Genomic DNA, 10,866 nt, shown 5'->3' on the forward strand with positions numbered 1-10,866 from the left:
GGAGTTTTAAAAAAAACAGCAACACGATGTTTTGAGCTGTTGTTTATGCACAGCATTGCTGACTTCAAAATGGTTGTGTTTATGCACCCCCTAATGATCCCGCCCTGACTATAATAGTACATGCACATATTGGTTTTAACTTTAATAAGTGTATAACATAGCTCACCAATGATACCATACAGTTTAAACTGTCTGTGTTTGTGCAAATAACCAATTTTTTCAAAATTATTTTAATCATTCAAGTAGTCTAGAGCTACACAAATCAAACAATAATTAAAGACATGTTCCTTATATAATATAATTGATATACATTAATAAGACATTGTTCAAGTTCACACACATAATGAGTAAGTCTCATCCATAGTAGTAGTAGTAGCGATAGCTAGATCCACTGTAGCGATAGTAGTAATACCTGCTGCCACTGCTAGATCCACTACCACTGCTAGATCCACTGTAGTAATAATACCCGTTGCCAGATGCAGAAGATGCAACAGAAGTAGATATGGTAATGATATACACAATGAAGATAACAATGGATGTTATAATGGCAATGATGTTTAAAGCAAGTGACATCCTGCCAAGTGTTTTAGCCTGTGTAGGGTTTCCATTGTTATCCATCTGCTTAGCCTATTTATATTTAAAAAAATTATAAGTAGCATATTCTTGTATAGTTGCAATATACCATTATGGAAAAGACCAATGCAAGGATTGTACAAGGTAGTACAATAAGTCCGCAACAAAAGAAGAACAAGCAAAAAGTATTCAATATAGTTGACAGTGTGAAATAGTAGTCCTTATTCCTGTTAACCACTACTGGCTGTGTAATGATTATTCTCTCCTGAAGAAAAAATTAAAATAACTAAAAACACAGTATTATGGCTTATCTACTGTTGTTGGTGGAGGTGCTTGTTGTACAAATTGAACCGGTGGCTGTTGGAATATTTGAACTGGAGCATGTTGTTGCTGCATTACTGGCATTTGTCCTTGCACATGATGAGCAGGAGATCTCTGCATAGCAGGTGAGGGTACTTGCAATGTGTTTCCTTCAAATTGCTTGGTAATACCAGGCTGCTCATAAGGAGGAGGTTTAGCTACAGAAAAACATACAATTAACTTGGGCTAGATAATCATGCATTTATACCTTCATCCATATTTAGGGATCACCACTAGTGTTTTATGCTATCTTATGGGCCTAAGACTGCATGCACTGTCACTTATATACGAAATCAGTTCTAGGTGTGTCTATTTCTCTAAAATAACTGGAAAGGAAGATACGTAGTTCAAATATTGAAGAGGTATGAAAGAACAAACAGCAGTGCAGTTCAGAAATTAAGATGTTTTTATTATGAAAATAATGAACAGCATAGCAGATCAATCTATTTATTGAAAAGAATGATTAAAAAGTACTTTGAAAAATTAATGTTCTTTTTGCTAAAGAAAAGTCTCAACTCTCACTTGTAGCAATTATATGTATAAGAAGAATAGTAGTAGTTATAATAAAGGGAGCAAGAACTACTAGGAGTAGAAGTTTGGCTAGAATAGACCACACTTGCAATCATAATAATCACAATCATAATGCCAATAGCACCAGTGATCAGTCCTCCAATACTGCATCCAAGTGACCAGCGAGAATGTACCCGAGCAGTTTCCATGTCACCATGAGCTTCAGCATCACGGGCCTACAATCATGACATGGATATTAGAAAAGAATAAAGCATGCGCTTTATACAAAGAGAAGCATAAAACCAGCTTACCATGCTAGAGAAAATGATGGCTGGAATAGTACACAAGAGTGCAGACCATGACCCAGTGATAAAGCAAAGAACAGTGACAGTAACAGAAAGAGTCAAATAATGATCACCAACATCATGATGAATGGCAGTAGTAGCAATTGTAGGAGTTGGCTGAGAACTGACAACAACAGCACTGTTGTTTGTCTAGAAAATTGAAGGTAATTTTTAATTAAATTTTGCATCAGTTGGTATGTACATATTGACAGTGCATATATGTATTCACCTGTTTTTGAGGTTCAGAGATAGGAGTGTATCCATAATCATCCTGAGATTTATCAGAGAGTGGATCCTCACCTAGGAAAAATATAAAGATTATATTGCAGATGAGAGAGAAAGAAAGGAGAGCAAATGGAAGGAACTAAAATGTGTAGATGTATACCCACAGTAACTCACTTTTAAAGTTTTGTGGAGCAGGTGCATACCCTCTAGGCTGTGGTTGGTAATTCTATAAGTATAAGGACAACATAACAAACCATACAAAATATTGCCTTACTTGGAGTGGGTAACCTACAAAGAAGAAGAAAGAAACCATGATGCCTTTGCTAAAGATGCTAGATGTTCTTTTGTTTGTTGTGATTGGTGTTAATAGCTGTATAAATTACATTATATTAAGCTTCTAGTGTTCTGAATTTATAAACAAAGCTAACACATAAGAGTCTTTTTGCTGTACATTTATCACACTGAGATAAAGATATGTTACAAACAAGCATGCTTTAAGTTCTAGTCTACATTGTATATATATCTAAAGCCCCAACACTGAGGCAACATGTTGCTAGCAACATTTGTGATTATGATACTTTGATCAGAGAAAAAGAATATGTTCTATTTTTACAACAAAAACAACATTACAATTTGATAAATACATCAATGTGTCTCACCAGAGTCCATGGTTTCTCTTTTAGTTTGAGTGATTAGCTGAACTTGACTTAGCAAGAAGTATGATTCACTTTGCCCAACAGCTCCTGGATTTAGACAACTAAATGTTTTTTGGGCCCCGGGGGATTGGAATTTTATTTGATTGTTGAATCCTTTTAAATTCAATTTAATTTGGATAACAATGAAGGAGTTCTGTTGTTATTAGCCTATAATTGAAAATTTAAATGTACATTTTAGATCTAATTTTTTGCAGATTCACAACAGATAACCAGTGCAAGAACTGTGCACTTCAAATTGTTTGGCAATGCCAGCAGGTTGCGGGTAAGGAGGAGGTTTAGCTACAGGAATACATGCAATTGATTTAGACTAACCGTCATCATACAATTTTACCTTCATCCATATTTAGGGATCACCACTAGTGTTTTATGCTATCTTATGGACCTAAGACTGCTCGCACTGTCAGTTGTATAGGAAATCAGTTCTGGGTGTGTCAATTAACTCAATTTCTTTAACTGAAAGCAAGATAATTTTGAAAAGGTGTAAAAGAGCAAACAGAGGTGGAGTTAAAAAAGTAAACATAAAAAATTGGGATAAAACAACACAGTATATCAATCAAACTAATGAAATTATAAAGAAAAAACTAAAAAAAATTATTGTTCATCATTTCATTATTGTCACAAAAGAAAAGTCCATTGAGCTCTCACTTGCAACTGTATGTATAAGAAGAATATTGGTAATTATAATAATGGGAGCAAGTATGAATAGAAGAGGAGGATCTAGAATGGACCACGTTTAAACTTATCCAAACAATCACCATGGCAATGGCAATTAAACCAGTGACCACTCCTCCAATGTTGCATCCAAGTGACAAGCGAGAATTTCGCTGTGCACCCTCAATGTCACCACGAGCTTCAGCATCACGAGCCTATAATCATGATAATTATAAGGAATAATTTGAAAGCTTAACACTTGCATTAGATCTACTGTATAACTTTGAACATTACTATGTCTGCTATACACTACAAAGGAAAGCAAATCAACTTACCTGTATAGAGAAAGCGATGGCTGAAGCAGTACAAAAGAGTGCAACCCATGGCCCACAAATAAAGCAAAGAACAGTGAGGACAATAGACAAAGCCAAATAATGATCACCAACATCACGACGAATATTGGTAGCAATTGTAGGAGTTGGCTGAGAACTGACAACAATAGCACTGTTGCTTGTCTAGAAAATTGAAAGTGATTTTTAATTGAATTTTGCATCAGTTGGTATGTACATATTGACAGTGCATATATGTATTCACCTGTTTTTGAGGCTCAGAGATAGGAGTGTATCCATAACCATCCTGAGGTTTATCAGAGAGTGGATCCTCACCTAGAAAAAATATAAAGGAGAGCTAATAAAAGGAACTAGAATGCAAAGATGTACCCACTTTTAAAGTTTTGTGGAGCAGGTGCATACTCTGTAGGCTGTGGCTGGTAATTCTATAAGTACAAGGACAACATAACAAACCATACATATGCAGAGTATTGCCTTACTTGGAGTGGGTAGCCTACAAAAAAGAAGAAAGAAACCATGATGACATTGTTAAAGAAGTGTCTAGATGTTCTTTTGTGTGATTGGTGTTATATAGGTATATAATCAAGCTTCTATCGTCCAGAATTTATAAACAAAGCCAACACATAAGAGTATTTTTGCTGTACATTTATCACACTGAGATAAAGATCTATGTATGTTACAAACAAGCATGCTTTAAGTTCTGGTCTACATTGTATATATATATCTAAAGCCCCAACACTGAGGCAACATGTTGCTAGCAACATTTGTTAATATAATACTTTGATCTTGTGTCTAAGAAAAACATATGTTCTATTTTTACCACAAAACAACAAAAACAACATTACAATTTGATAAATACATCAATGTGTCTCACCAGAGTCCATGGTTTCTCTTTTAGTTTGAGCGGTTGGCTGAACTTGACAAGTTGGCAAGAATAATTATGATTTACTTTCTCCAACAGCTTCTGAATCTAAACAGCTAAATCTTTTTGGGCCGTAGGGGATTTTATTTGACTGGTGAATCCTTTTAAATTCAATTTAATTTGCATAAGAATGAAGGAATTCCGTTTTTATCCATATGCTGATTAGCCTATAATTTAAAAGTTTACAAGTACATAAATCTAGTAGATCTAATTTTTGTATTTGCATTATCCACTGCAACAAAAAATCAGTGCAAGAACAGTGCACTTCAAATTGTTTCTCAATGCCAGGTTGCTCATAAGGACAAGGCTTATAAGCTACAGGAATACATGCAATTGACTGAGACTAAAACATCATGCATTTATTATACCAAGAGTACCTTCATCCATATTTAAGAAATCACCACTATAGTATTTTATTTTAATCAAATTAAAGATTGCATGCACTGTCAGTCAATTTCTCTAAAATAACTGAAAGGAAGATATTATATTGAAGAGGTGTAAAAGAGCAAACAGCAGTGCAGTTTAAAAATTAAAACGTTTTTTTCTGAAAGAAATGGACATAGCAAACTAATCTAACTTATTGAAAAGAGTATTGTTTTTTTTTACAAAAGAAAAGTCCAACTCTCACTTGTCACAATAATGTTGCATAAGAAGAATAGTAGTAGTTATAATAAAGAGAGAGGAGTAGAGGTGTGGCTAAAATAGGTCATTTGTGCAATTATCATAATAATCACAATCACAGTAACAATAGGACCAATGATCAATCCTGCAATACTGCATCCAAGTGACAAGTGAGAGTTGACCTGAGCACTGTTCATGTCACCACGAACTTCAGCATCACGAGCCTACAATCATAATTATGGATATTAGAAAAGAATAATTTAATTTATTAACACTACAAAGGGAAGCATGCAATGAGTTTACTATGATAGAGAAAATGATGGCTGGAATAGTACACAAGAGTGCAGACCATGACCCAGTGATAAAGCAAAGAACAGTGACAGTAACAGAAAGAGTCAAATAATGATCACCAACATCATGATGAGTGGCAGAAGTAACAATTGTAGGAGTTGGCTGAGAACTGACAACAACAGCACTGTTGTTTTTCTAGAAAATTGAAGGTAATCTTTTATTAAACTTTGCATCAGTTGGTATGTACATATTGACAGTGCATATATGTATTCACCTGTTTTTGAGGCTCAGAGATAGGAGTGTATCCATAACCATCCTGAGGTTCATCAGGGAGTGGATCCTTACCTAGAAAAAATATAAAGATAATATTGCATATGAGAGTAAAAAAAGAGCAAATGAAAGGAACTAAAATGTGTAGATGTATATAGTCAGTTTGAGTCAGTTGAGTTTGACCACTGACCCACCCCTATAACTTCTCTATAATTTATGTTAGCAGCTTGAAACTTGGTATAGTTGTTGCAAAACATGTTCTTCCAAAGTTTGTACAAATTTTAGGGTCCTTGGGTACTCTGGAAGGTTCTCAAAAGGTTTTTCCGGTCAACATGAAAGGGAGCCACCGTGATGTTTCATGACGTGTAGCTTTGTGAACATCATTTGCATCTCATTACATTTATGTTTTTTTTCATGTAATTTGCAGAGTTAGCAGCAACCATAATAGAAAAATAAACAAGCAAGAAGAAAAGAGCATGCTTGACTACACTCATCATGGATTCCTGGTTTTCAGCGATTCATTTTTTATTTGTGTGTGGGTGGGAATAGGCTACACTTGACTTTTTGATCATAGACATAAGATAAGAGTAAATAATATTAGATGAAAATATCCGGTCAAACTCAACTAAAATTGAATTTACTCACTTTTAAAGTTAATTTGTGGAGCAGGTGCATACCCTGTAGATGGTTGTGGCTGGTAATTCTACGAGTACACAGATATTACATACACATAACAAACCATGCATAAACTACACAGAGTATTGCCTTACTTGGAATGGATAACCTACAAAAGAAACAAACCATGATGACTTTGCTAATGAAATGTCTAAACGATACTTGATACTATAAACAATCTATGCTATAGATCATAAAGTGGACAGATTCTCTTCTATTGTTTAGAATTTGGATCCATAAGAGTCATTTTTGTTTTGCTGTACATAAAGAATCAACAGCATGCATGCTACAAACAAGATCAGAAGCCGCATTTATGTGTAATACTACATTTTTGTGGAGATGCAACTGAATTAACATTAATAATAATTTAAATGAACATCAATATTATTGATTTAAGACCAAATTTATGTATATAACATATACAAACAAGCAAAACAACATTTATAAATACTAAATGCATCAATGTGTCTCACCAGAGTCCATGATTTCTAGCTAAACTTGACTTCAGTGGCAAGAATATGATTCACTTTCTCCAGCAGCTTCTGGCTGAATGTTGTATGGGCCCGCCCTGACTGAGGGATTGGAATTTTATTCTGATTGTGGAACCCATACAAATAATTCTAAATTAATTTGTCTATAAAACTATCTATCTAGTGATGAAGGAGTGCCATTCTCATTCCTATACATAAATCAAAAATTCAAAAGTAGTAGATCCAAATTTTCACAGTTGTGTTACCCTATGGAAAGAACTTTACATTTAAAATTGCTAGGAAGTTGATAATACCAGATTGCTCATAAGGAGGAGGTTTTGCTACAGTATAATAATAGATGCAATTAACTGCATTTATACCCTCATTCATATTTAGGGAATCACCACTAGTACTGCTATTTTATGGACCTGCACTGTCATAATTTAAATATGTGTGGAGCAAAAATTTCATAAGGTACAAAAATAGAAATTAATTGCTCAAGATCTAATTACCTTGCAGCATTTTTGTACCTAATCATTTGTATTAAAATTTTTGATGTGACACACTCTTTTAAAAATGGTCATTGATTTTACAGAGAACAATTGACCTAGCCTAGTATAAAAACTAACAAAATAATATGGTATTTAAAATTTTTGATTAAAAATTGTAATAGCTAAAATGAATAGAGCATGTACTGGAATCATGTTACCATACAATAATTAGAATAATAACAGTCAAAATTAAAATAACACCAGAGACTAGTCCAACAATATTGCAACCAAGTGCGAGGCAAGAATAAATCTGAACCCAGCGAATGTTCCCACGAGCTTCAGCATGACGAGCCTATGATTGTTGAGCAATCATATCAATGGATAATAGTTATAATCATCATGATTATTATGTCAATATATCCATTAAGAAAGTGCAACCAACTTACCAAGAGAGAGAAAATGAAGGCTGGAACAGAAAAGAGGAACACAACAGGCCAGGTACCACAAAAGCAGCTAAGAATAATGCAGATAATAGAAAGTCTCAGATGACTATCATCAAGATCACGACTGATGACAGATCTAGTAGCAATTGTAGGAGTTGGCTGAGAAATGACAACAATAGCACTGTTGTTTGTCTAGAAAATTAAAAGCAATCTTTAATTAAATTTTGTATCAGTTGGTATGTACATATTGACAGTGCATATATGTATTCACCTGTTTTTGAGGCTCAGAGATAGGAGTGTATCCATAACCATCCTGAGGTTTATCAGGGAGTGGATCCTCATCTAGGAATATTATAAAAATTATATTGTGGAAGAGAGAGAAAGAGGAAGTGTAGAGGTGAGAAACTGAGAATGTACTCACTTTTGAAGTTTTGTGGAGCAGGTGCATACCCTGTAGTTGGTGGCTGGTAATTCTATAAGTACAAGAACCACATAACAAACCATACATACACAAAGTATTGCCTTACTTGGAGTGATTGATCTACAAAAAAAAATTAAAAAGAAACCATGATAACATTTTACTTTGTATAGATAATTGTAATTTGTGTGTAAAATAATAATAATAAAGTGGAATAAACATTAGCTACAGATTTTCTTAGAATTTAGAAATTTATTTGTAAACAAAACCAATGAGTTTTTGCTGTACAACTAATCACACTAAGATTGAGGCACAACTAGGTGAATATCAATACCATTCAATAATTGGCCAAACAACATTACACTGCATCAGTGTGTCTCACCAGAGTCCATGATTTCTTTAGTTATCAGCTGAACTTGACTTGGCAAGAATATTATGATTCACTAGCTTTCTCAAACAGTTCCTGAATCTAGACAGCTAAATGTTTGTGTGGGCCTTGCCGGAGGCATGGGAATTTTATTTCATTGTAGAATCCATAAAGATGGTTTTAAATTAATAATAGCACTATGCAGGAGCTCTTCAAACTTGTTGTTAATAGAGGAAATGTAACTTTAAGTGGATTATTAATTGCTGGTTCAAATGAAGGGACTGGGAAGAGAATTGCCATCACAGTGAGAGATATAGTAATAATTACATAATTTTAAAAAATTTCATCAAAGGAATAAATGGGAAAAACAACATTGTATATAATTAACTAAATGAACAGTACAACTATTTATGAAGAAAACTTGTACATTTTGCAGTTGCTGTCTTTCATATTAATGTCACAAAAGACAACTCTCATTTGTAGCAGTAATAGCGGTAGCTATCATAGGTATAGCTATAATAATAATAGCAATAAGAATAATATGAAGATGCAGCGGAAGATGCAGCAGAGACTTCGATTGCAATTACAATGATCAGAATCACAATGCCAGCAACATTAGATACAATTCCTCCAATATTGCAACCAAGGGACAGGCGAGAGTTGGTCTGAGCACTGTCCATGTCACCACGAGCCTCAGCATCACGAGCCTACAATTAAAATAGAGCAATAATAATTATAAATAGCTTAATTAATAGCTATCAGCATTTCATAAACGTATTCATTATCATAATGTCTTACAGATCAGGGTTTCCCACAAAACATGCTAAACAGCATGCTTCATGAGTCCACAAGCATTATGATATAGTACATGACTTTTCAGTTTTGTGGCAACTTTAAAAAATTCATTAAAAAAATCCAATTTTGATTGGAATCAGCTCAAATTTCAAGCATAGCATAAGCATATATGTATCAAAAAAATTATAAAAATTGAAAATTCTCCTTTTTTCAATTTTGGTGAAATTTGGCTTGTGACCCTGTACTATTATAGTACAGGGACTTTGACCCAATTTCTGAGCAATTTTAAAAATTAATAAATTCAATTTTGATCGTAATCAGCAGCTTCAAATTTCGAACATAGCATAAGTACATGTGTATGTTCAGAAAAAAATTATAAAAATGAAGAATTCTTGCCTAGCAATTTTTGACAATACCCTGTACTACAGTGCAGGGTATTTTGTCAAGTTGAGCAAATTTTAAAAAATCTACTGACAAGAAGTTGAACTCAATGCCAAAAATTCTGTGGGAAACACTGCTATAAATTACTACAAACTAAAGATAATAAGCTTACCATGGTAGAGAAAATGATGGCTGGAATAGTACACAAGAGTGCATGCCAGGCCCCACAAATGAAGCAAACAATAGTGAGGACTATAGACAGAGTCAAGAAATGATCACCAACAGGACGAATGGTGGTAACTATAGCAGGAGTTGGCTGAGAATTGACCACCACAACATTGTTGCTTGACTAGATAAAGGAATACAAAGTTGAAAGTGGAAAACGTGCTTAGTACATTAACGTGATGCTAGTTCAAACATTCATGCACTTTGGTTTAAATAATCATAGTCTTGCTAAGAGATATTGACACAACAACTAACATCAACAAAACAAGTGCCACAAGTTAACACAGCAACTAAAACGGTGCAATTCCCCATAGTTTTGTGCCTGCTTTCAAGTGATCTGTTGTTGTCGTGTAAACCCAGCCTTAAAAATAATATGTGGTTAGAGTCTACAGTGATGTCACGACTATTATTATTATTATTCACAAGTATTGCATGAGAAAGTACAAATATATGAATACAGGATGTTTCCATAACAATTATAGTAAATAATTCAATTTTACATAAATTGGCATCCACAAATTATTATCAGTATTTGTAACTATGCATGTGTGGGTGGATTACTTGCTGTTGAGGAACAGGGGCAGCAGGAGCATAGCCATAACCAGGCTGTGGCTGGGGAGGAGGCACACTATAAGGAGGTGGAACCTCATCTAGAAAAAAGAATATACATGTATAGTGATGCAGAAGAGAAGGAAAAGGGGAGAGAGAGAGAGAGAGAGAGAGAGAGAGAGAGAGAGAGAGAGAGAGAGAGAGAGAGAGAGAGAGAGA

At 34.3% G+C, this 10,866-nt stretch overlaps 5 protein-coding genes across 7 annotated transcripts in view; all 5 read right to left on the bottom strand.

Moving 5' to 3' along the window:
* Positions 1 to 193: 193 nt before the first annotated feature.
* Positions 194 to 3,102, bottom strand: LOC109581060 (uncharacterized). Of its 3 annotated transcripts, none has more exons than XM_019994824.1 (10): positions 2,672 to 2,774; positions 2,287 to 2,300; positions 2,187 to 2,238; positions 2,017 to 2,087; positions 1,755 to 1,937; positions 1,456 to 1,679; positions 1,142 to 1,376; positions 889 to 1,091; positions 683 to 838; positions 194 to 627 (listed from the first exon to the last, which is right to left on the bottom strand). In XM_019994824.1, exons 1-7 carry the CDS (start codon positions 2,679 to 2,681, stop codon positions 1,211 to 1,213), a joined length of 720 nt encoding a protein of 239 aa, XP_019850383.1. In that variant the 5' UTR covers positions 2,682 to 2,774; the 3' UTR covers positions 194 to 627; positions 683 to 838; positions 889 to 1,091; positions 1,142 to 1,210. The 3 variants fall into 3 exon arrangements, with proteins under 3 accessions (XP_019850383.1, XP_019850382.1, XP_019850384.1); XM_019994823.1 differs by having other exon boundaries at positions 2,287 to 2,382; positions 2,672 to 2,772; XM_019994825.1 differs by lacking the exons at positions 1,142 to 1,376; positions 1,456 to 1,679; positions 1,755 to 1,937; ... (2 more) ...; positions 2,287 to 2,300; positions 2,672 to 2,774 and adding an exon at positions 3,060 to 3,102.
* Positions 3,103 to 3,343: 241 nt separating this feature from the next.
* On the bottom strand, positions 3,344 to 4,931 carry LOC109581065 (uncharacterized). Its single transcript, XM_019994840.1, has 7 exons — positions 4,604 to 4,931; positions 4,209 to 4,222; positions 4,103 to 4,154; positions 3,974 to 4,044; positions 3,715 to 3,894; positions 3,484 to 3,594; positions 3,344 to 3,379 (listed from the first exon to the last, which is right to left on the bottom strand). Exons 1-7 carry the CDS (start codon positions 4,611 to 4,613, stop codon positions 3,344 to 3,346), a joined length of 474 nt encoding a protein of 157 aa, XP_019850399.1. The 5' UTR covers positions 4,614 to 4,931.
* A 142-nt stretch (positions 4,932 to 5,073) lies between these two features.
* Positions 5,074 to 7,074, bottom strand: LOC109581061 (uncharacterized). The gene is made up of 6 exons (XM_019994826.1): positions 6,982 to 7,074; positions 6,604 to 6,617; positions 6,479 to 6,536; positions 5,838 to 5,908; positions 5,576 to 5,758; positions 5,074 to 5,496 (listed from the first exon to the last, which is right to left on the bottom strand). Exons 1-6 carry the CDS (start codon positions 6,989 to 6,991, stop codon positions 5,317 to 5,319), a joined length of 516 nt encoding a protein of 171 aa, XP_019850385.1. The 5' UTR covers positions 6,992 to 7,074; the 3' UTR covers positions 5,074 to 5,316.
* A 487-nt stretch (positions 7,075 to 7,561) lies between these two features.
* LOC109581062 (tumor suppressor candidate 5 homolog) lies at positions 7,562 to 8,952 on the bottom strand. The gene is made up of 6 exons (XM_019994827.1): positions 8,713 to 8,952; positions 8,440 to 8,453; positions 8,334 to 8,385; positions 8,184 to 8,254; positions 7,916 to 8,104; positions 7,562 to 7,821 (listed from the first exon to the last, which is right to left on the bottom strand). The coding sequence occupies exons 1-6, from the start codon at positions 8,720 to 8,722 to the stop codon at positions 7,684 to 7,686; spliced, it is 474 nt and encodes a 157-aa protein (XP_019850386.1). The 5' UTR covers positions 8,723 to 8,952; the 3' UTR covers positions 7,562 to 7,683.
* Positions 8,953 to 9,025: 73 nt separating this feature from the next.
* LOC100639982 (uncharacterized) overlaps positions 9,026 to 10,866 on the bottom strand; it is a 2,729-nt gene continuing 888 nt past the window's right edge. The window contains exons 4-6 of the mRNA XM_003385380.3: positions 10,660 to 10,748; positions 10,046 to 10,222; positions 9,026 to 9,404 (exon numbers count right to left, since the gene is read on the bottom strand). Coding sequence (XP_003385428.1) covers positions 9,171 to 9,404; positions 10,046 to 10,222; positions 10,660 to 10,748 — 500 coding nt within the window. The 3' untranslated portion in view covers positions 9,026 to 9,170. The remainder of the gene's footprint in view (positions 9,405 to 10,045; positions 10,223 to 10,659; positions 10,749 to 10,866) is intronic.

Source organism: Amphimedon queenslandica, unplaced genomic scaffold (assembly GCF_000090795.2).
Source record: "Amphimedon queenslandica unplaced genomic scaffold, v1.1 AMPQUscaffold_13465, whole genome shotgun sequence".
Lineage (NCBI taxonomy): Eukaryota > Metazoa > Porifera > Demospongiae > Haplosclerida > Niphatidae > Amphimedon > Amphimedon queenslandica.